This window comes from Solanum dulcamara, chromosome 1 (genome assembly GCF_947179165.1).
Source record: "Solanum dulcamara chromosome 1, daSolDulc1.2, whole genome shotgun sequence".
Taxonomy (NCBI): Eukaryota; Viridiplantae; Streptophyta; class Magnoliopsida; order Solanales; family Solanaceae; genus Solanum; species Solanum dulcamara.
In genome coordinates this window covers 77,966,154-77,973,917 of record NC_077237.1, presented here as the reverse complement: position 1 = coordinate 77,973,917, position 7,764 = coordinate 77,966,154, and the positions used below count along the sequence as shown (strand labels likewise).

General features: G+C 33.4%; 1 protein-coding gene across 1 annotated transcript; it reads left to right on the top strand.

Annotated features, from left to right (window-relative positions):
• Positions 1 to 565: 565 nt before the first annotated feature.
• LOC129904998 (25.3 kDa vesicle transport protein SEC22-1-like) lies at positions 566 to 7,046 on the top strand. Its single transcript, XM_055980420.1, has 6 exons — positions 566 to 708; positions 2,071 to 2,279; positions 3,343 to 3,503; positions 3,610 to 3,756; positions 5,222 to 5,298; positions 6,610 to 7,046. The coding sequence occupies exons 2-6, from the start codon at positions 2,092 to 2,094 to the stop codon at positions 6,691 to 6,693; spliced, it is 657 nt and encodes a 218-aa protein (XP_055836395.1). The 5' UTR covers positions 566 to 708; positions 2,071 to 2,091; the 3' UTR covers positions 6,694 to 7,046.
• Positions 7,047 to 7,764: the final 718 nt, after the last annotated feature.

The following is a 7,764-nucleotide window of genomic DNA, read 5'->3' as shown; positions in this document are numbered from 1 at the left end:
TATCCAAGGATTGTAACTGTTTGTAATAACTATTTAGGAGGCCATACCACGACCCGTACTCTAGTACCATCTGTAGTATGTAACAAACAATCTACGTTTTAATTTATCTATAATATCTTAATTATCAAAATATATATATTTGAATAGTATTTACCTTTCATGATTCTTGACAAAAATAACTCTTAAACAATATTCTCCAAATCATCTATTAAAAGCCTTAATATCTCTAAAGCCTAACCTCCTATGCATTTTTGATTTATCAAGTTTGTCCTATTTCTCTCTCTCTTTTTTTCATCACCTAAAAGTTTTAAAGTATGAACACTATTTTCATATATCAACCCTTAAAAAAATTGAAAAATAAAATAAAATATATGTGAATATTGCAATTAATATCGCCTTTAGCATAATATTCTTTCCATCCTTTATTTTTTGCTCACATTCTATCATTAATAAAATCTAACATTTTTTTTTAGATCTTTTTATCACATCAAAATAACCCGTACCCATTTGATTGACAGCTTTTTGCCTAGGTATATATAATTATGTAAATCACTTTTTCACTTTGAAGAAAAATAATTAAAAAAACTTCTTTTTTTTTTCGTTTTCTCCCAAATCTCTGGAAATCGTGTAATATTAATTACATAAAAAAAATAAAAAAATAAAAGCGAAGATCGTCGATCCAGCAGCGAGTCAATACGCCTATGATTGGTAATTTGTTCTATCAGCAGATTTCACTTCAATTCCAGTTTTTTTTAATTGTTTTATTTATGTGAATCTTCTTTAGAAATTGAAATTTGATATTCTTGGTTGATGTTGAGGTGTAATTGAGTGAGAATGCGCTTTCTTGTTTACTCGATTTGCAGAAAAAAATGTTTTTTTTTGTAATATTTGAGGAATTTTGAGTTCATCATCTTATGAGTTCTGAATTTGGAAAAAAAAAAGAGTTTAAGGGGTTCTAGCTAAATAATTTAAAGTACATATTAAGTGAATTTCTTAATATATATAGGGTTTTGATCAAAGCTATATTGAGCTTGGAGCTTTCTCTTTAGCTCTATAGCCCAATAGTCAATAAGCCTTGTTAGGTGTTCTTTTATGATGGTCTTTGATAAGTTTGAAGTGTAAACTGTTGTGGGGTGAATCCCTTTTAAGAATCTTTTCAAGTAGCTTAAACTGAGTTAAACATGTCATGAGTCAAGGAGGCCTTCTAAATTATTCATTGAATTTGCTTTCTTGAAACTTTTGAATTGAGCATAACATGCTCATAGGTTAAAGGACACAAAGTACAATATAGAGGCAGGGAAAGCTACTTCATAGGTTAATGGAAAGTTACATTCAAATTTGCATAAGTTATTCACTTGTGGGAAGTAGGAATGGGGAGGATATTAGAAACTTATTAGGCTGCATCAATGCAAAGTCCTGATAAGTGAGTGTTAAATATATCTAAGAATCCAAAATCTGAACAATATAATTTTTCAACTTACTCTGCACATTTGAATTGTTATATCAAATTTAACGTCAATCTACTTCTCTACTTCCCTTAGGAATATCATTTTTTCTTTTTACAGTCTCTAACATTTCAGACCAGTCTTTCTTGCATTGAAGGGTTTCAGAAATTTAATAGAATGTCTTCAAAATCATACATTTTTGCAAACTTTGAATGATTTATTTTGAGTAACATAGAAGTTGCGGATCTTCGATTTATTACTCTCTAAAGACTTGAAAAATTAGTTATTTCCTCTATCTGTCATTTGTTTTGAATTGGTCAAATAGATATTTTTAACAATAATCAACTGATGGATTCAAGTGTTAGTCTCTAATTGAGAGCTGAAGTCAAACGATTTCAAGATAATCTAAAAGATAAAAAGTGCATTTTAGAGAAGCTATTCACTATCTCTCTTACTCTTGAACAAGTAAAGAAAAGCCTGAAGTTATTGGAGCTGAAAGCAGGAAAGTCCCATAAAAAAGGCCTTGTTGGAATCCGCTGTCCAAATAACATAAAGTATGAACATATTTGTAATATTTCCCACTTCAAGTCTGCAAATTTAACTTACCTTATTGTGTTTGTTGTAGTTGTATGCTTGTGAAAGCAAGATGGTGAAGTTGACTATGATTGCTCGTGTGACTGATGGTCTTCCTTTAGCGGAGGGGCTGGATGATGGCCGTGATATCCAAGATGCAGATTTCTATAAGCAGCAAGCCAAGTCCTTGTTCAAGAACCTCTCTATGGGCCATATTGAGGCATCAAGGATGTCTGTTGAAACTGGGCCTTATATTTTCCAGTATCCTTTTATTTTGTTTCATATAACATATTTTTCAATGTTCTTGGCGTGTTTAAATCTCTCATATCAATGCTTACCAAAGTTTCTCAAAGTACAGAGCTTTTTTTAAAAATTTTATTTTGTGAGATGGGTACAAGCTAAGTAACAAAGTGGTCATCTCCAAATAGCTTCTCTGAATTACTCATAGTCAAGATTATGATACATAGAAGTTTCCATCTAAGAGAATGCTGCAGAATTTTTTCAGTTTGTTTATGCACTTGACACTGCACTTTTTAGTTTTTGGGTGAAAGCAGGTAATGGTAGTTCTCTGGTTGCCTTTGATAAATTTACAAACCTGTTAATGTGCTGGGAAAGATCTTGGTGGATAATTTTGCAAAAGATATGGTTCTCTACAAATAACAAACAATCAATTTTGTTAATAGTAGCATCATGGGTGGACCAAAAATGAACAAAAATCAAAAGGAAGGCCCTCATACGTACAAAGTAATTTTCCCCTCCTTCAAACACTGTCTTGATCCTTTTCTTCCAAAGTACCCACAAAATAGGTAAAGGGATGAAGGATATATCCGTCTTAATGCTTTCGATGAACTAAGAGGGATCTTTTTTGTTTTCATATTGGCAGACTTATCTCTCTTACCATGTATCCCTCTTCTTTTTCTCTTTCAACCTAATTTCTTTCTCAATCTAAAGTAGCAATTTGAATGACATCTACTCTTGGATACACAGGAACTGATAAATACATTTAGAAAAGCAGAAGCTAATAAATAGGCACACTGCATTTTATTCTCATTATATCTGTGGTATTTTTTTTGGCTTTTTTCATGGTATGTGTGTTACCTATTTAAGCACTATGTTATTCATTTTCTGGATTAAATAGTAGCATCAATCTTGTAGATGGAAGTATGATTTATTGAACAAAATCTCATGGATGGTTTATATTCCTAGTTACACTTTGCTTCCACTACCCTTTCCTTTTTAAAATAGATGTACTTAACTACTGCTTTTTGACACTAAAAGAAAGTGTTGTATGGGGATTTAGTGCTCTCTTAACTGGTTCGCTCAGTTATAACATTGAAGGCCGTGTTTGTTATTTGACAATGTGTGACCGCTCTTATCCCAAGAAACTTGCTTTTCAATACCTAGAAGACCTCAAGAATGAGTTTGAGCGTATCAATGGGAATCAAATTGAAACTGCTGCTAGACCATATGCTTTTATTAAATTTGGTATAGTCTTGTCTTTACTGTCCACTGTTATGATTTCTAATTGATCTTCTGTTGAATACTAATTTTTTTTGTTTCTGCAATTTGTTATTTTTCTCGTTTCAAAAAGATACATTCATACAGAAGACAAAGAAACTGTACCAGGACACCAGAACTCAGCGCAATATTACAAAGTTGAATGATGAACTCTACGAAGTTCATCAGATAATGACTCGAAATGTACAAGAAGTTTTAGGTGTTGGTGAAAAGTTGGATCGTAAGTTTCTCATTCCAATGTTTGCCTGACCTCATTACCTTCTTAAAGTATCTGCAAAGTTTCTTGTGCCAATGTTAGAACTACCTTATTAGTCTCTTAAATATCTATGATGTTACTAATCCTCAATGTTCTGCTCTGTCAGTTTGGCCTTGAAAGGCTACCAAATACTGTCTGACAGCTTCTTTATTTACAAACATTTTATGCTATAATTTTCTTTTTCATTTCTAAGTTTATTGTTATCCTGATATAGTAGTTAGTGTTATTGCTTATTTGTTATGTCCAAGGAGTCTATTGCAAATATGAATTTCATTGTATACTTCCTAGTTCAGTTATAAAGAAATTTTGAGCTCCAAGTTTTTCACTAATGGTATACCAGAAACAAGTTCCAAGGAGTGTGGAAGACATGCCACCTTTACTCGTTCGAGCTTAGAGTGATACATTATGGTCTATTCATCCTCCTTATATTTCATTAGCTTTTTTTAACAACTGCCTTTGGTGTGAGGTTCCTCTACATTTTGGTATACTGTATATTGGTATTTATGCCCTTTGTTAATGAAATTTTATTACTTTGTCAACAACAGAAAAATAAAATAAAATACTGACTTTGGTGTAACCAAATTTGATGACTTGTAAATATTGATTCCTCTTTTTTTCTCTCCATTATGTGCTCCTGGAAAGCAAATTTCTGTACTCATTCATTTCTTTGATCATAAGGCCACCAAGTTAAAGCCTCCATGTATTTCTTTGTTACCTATGTTCTTTCAGCTCATGGCATGATTATGACATACAAAGGGCAGCTATTTATCAGATGAGTAGCTATTATCTTTGAAATCCTTATATTCCCAAAAAGTAGGTTGTTGCCTGATACTCACAAAGCCTGTGCTGCTTGTGGTTCAAAGAGTGGAGAAAAATCAACTTGTATTAAAATAAAATTAAGAGTTGCGTCAGTTGTGACATTTTATTGCATCATAGAAATCAAAAGGCACTTTATTCTAGTTAGAGACTCGTATTTCTGTTTAGGGGTAAAGTGTGATATAAAGAACCCCTAATTATAGAGGAACTCTTAATTTGTCTAAAAGACATCATTAATTTATTTATTATGTATGATTCTTATTTTATTTATTTATTTTTGAGAAATTCCGTAGACTAGTTGGAATAAAATAAATGTGAGTAAAGCGGAACTGCACGAAGATCCTTATAGTTTACCGTTACCCAACTCATTAGGAATTTGGGATAGTTGATAAAGTGAATATAAATCCAAAAGCACATGTATGTTTTTCGGTCTGTCATAACTCATAAGACTCGTAGCTTTAATACAGATCAACAATCATACTCTTTCTATGATATACATTTGTTATGTGGTTGGTTCTCCCTCTTTTTCCATCCTTCTTATGTTCATTGGACTATCTCCAATTGTTAATGTTTGATATTAGAGATTTGATTGTTTAAATTTGAAACTGTGCAGAGGTCAGTCAGATGTCCAGTCGCTTGACATCAGAATCCCGCATATATGCTGATAAAGCTAGAGATTTAAACCGTCAGGTTAGTGTCATGGGAATTCTGAGATGATACAATCCTATTCTTGGCTGAAAATGTACTTTCTACTTTTATCGTCTAAAAAATGTGTACTTTCTACTTTTCATTAGTTGGAATGCAAAATGGTGATGTAGAAGGATTTTAAGGAACACAAAACTTGGGATTTGTTCTTTACTTTCTGATGTGCAAACAAATGCATATAATGTAGGATGTCACTGCAGAAGATTATGGGGCTCGATATGGCCAGTTTTGTTGTAGATGGAAATTTTCTACTGTTGAACGGAATACTTAGAGGGCTGTGGTTAAGAAATAGGATGGAGAAATGTTTAACCATGGTGTATCATCAGCAAGGACTTTTGTTCCTTCCATCGCTATTCGAAACTTGCACTTAGTTTAGTCCTCATTTGTGCTTTGACTAGGACATACTGCAGAAAATAGCAATTAAACTTTGCCCATGACAAATTCTAATTTTAGGTCCCATTTGTTTTTGTTAAGATTCAATTTGAATACTAAATAATTACAAAAGTTTTATTTTCTCAACATTTGAACATTTAAAACATTTCTCTATTTAAAAAATTAATATATGTAAAAGTTGAATAAAACACTAATTAATCTAATCTAATATTCAATAAAATATTTTCAAAAACTCATATGGTGGTTGGTGGTGGTTGTGGGTGCCGACTGGGGTGGTAGTTAGTGGTGGTGTTTATGGGTAGTAGCTAGTGGTAATGGTGGCTGACAGTATTGGTTAACGGTGGTGGTAGTTGATAACTGTGGTGTATGATAGTGACAGCTAATGGTAGTAGTTAGTCTGGTGACTGATATTGGTGGCTAATGGTGGTATTGTCGTTATTTTGAATGGGAAGATCTTTCAGTTCGTAAAAGCTTAAGCTTAAGAGCTTTATCCATAAGTAATGAGAGGAGACTTTTAGAAAATAGTAATTGATGGTTGTGGTAACAGTGGTTGATGGTGAGATTGTAAATGGGTGACTAGTGTTGGTGACGGTTGACTATAGTGATTGGCGGTTGTGGTAGTTAATAATGGACAGCATCTTAATGTCAGATCTATTCAAACCCGAAACTGGTGAAGATATAGATAACACACTTAATGATTCAGATGTAAAGGATCAAGATTTAAATCTAAAAAATAAATGCACTTAATGACTGGGATTTGAATATTAAATCCTTGTACTAGCATAGACATGCAGTCATGTATCAGATGTGGATGGTGTTGCCTTCTGTCTTCATCAATATGCTTCTTTTATTTTCTTATTTGCAATCACTTTAATATATTGACTCATATGTTCATAACTTTAGGCTCTGATTCGGAAATGGGCACCCGTCGCTATTGTCATTGGAGTTGTTATTCTCCTCTTCTGGGCGAAAAATAAGATTTGGTGATGCGGCTATTCCACATGCAGCTTAGAGAAGTGTTATCACTCTTGGATACTTGCTGATTTTGCAGCATCAAACCTAACATTTCAAGGTAGCTGTCGTGTTGTTTGCGCAATGAAGGGAGGCTTTTTGCGGATGAGACACTCAAGCAATGAGTTTGATATTAATGCAAGACAGATAAACCATGATGAGCCATGTTGGTAAACATTGAGAAATGATATTAATCTTAATCCCCTCAGCATATTTTGCCTTGCTAAATTTTAAAATTTGAAGTGCAACATTTATTGTAGTGCTGAGTTGATCAGTTGCAACTTTTGACATATTAAAATACAGCTATAAGATTACAGTGTCTGTATCTAGTTTTTTCCCCCTTCTTCCATACTTATGCATGCTAATGAAGTTCTGGTGTTTATACATAAGGCTCGATCGTAATTAAGTCGAAGCAAGAAATGCCGAATGTTGTGCAACATTTCCCAGAAAAATGATCTAGTGTTGTGCAACAATCCATAGCCTTCCAATTTTTTTGAATCTTGTTTAGCTATTATTATGATTCTTGGTGTTGTTTCTGAATGACGAGTCATACCACAGAAGCCTGGAATTGCTTCCATTTTACTTCTTTTTGGGGCTCTTTCGACAATATAGTATTTTAGTAAAGATTTCATGTCTCCCTCCTCCATGGATTTGCTTTTTGGCACAAGGTAGGAGTCCATGTCAAATCTATAAAAAGAAGGCTGGAAAAAAGAGAGAGCTCCTTTCTTTTCTAGCTTTGGCGGGAGGAGTCCGCCCTGGGGGTTAGGTTAGACCGCTTGGGTTTTTTTTCGTCTATCGAAGGCAGTCAACGTGTCAGCCATTCTTCCCCCATTAGACGACGACCTATTCTAAGTAAGAAGAACTTTTTGGATTTGAAAAAAAAAAAGAAACAACTTCGATCTAGTGCTCTCACTTGCCCCCCATACGCAATCCTTTGTAGAGACGTTGTGGCGGACGGACGCTACAATTGTTGCAGAGGATATAAATATGAATGTAAGGGAGAGGGTTTTCATACTATAAAAAACTCATTTATTTAGAACATTAATT

Coding starts and splice junctions, on each gene's coding strand:
- LOC129904998 (XM_055980420.1), top strand. CDS start 2,092: ATGGTGAAGTTGACTATGATTGCTCGTGTGACTGATGGTCTTCCTTTA. Junction 2,280..3,342: donor ACTGGGCCTTATATTTTCCA/GTATCCTTTTAT, acceptor TGGTTCGCTCAG/TTATAACATTGAAGGCCGTG. Junction 3,757..5,221: donor TGTTGGTGAAAAGTTGGATC/GTAAGTTTCTCA, acceptor GAAACTGTGCAG/AGGTCAGTCAGATGTCCAGT.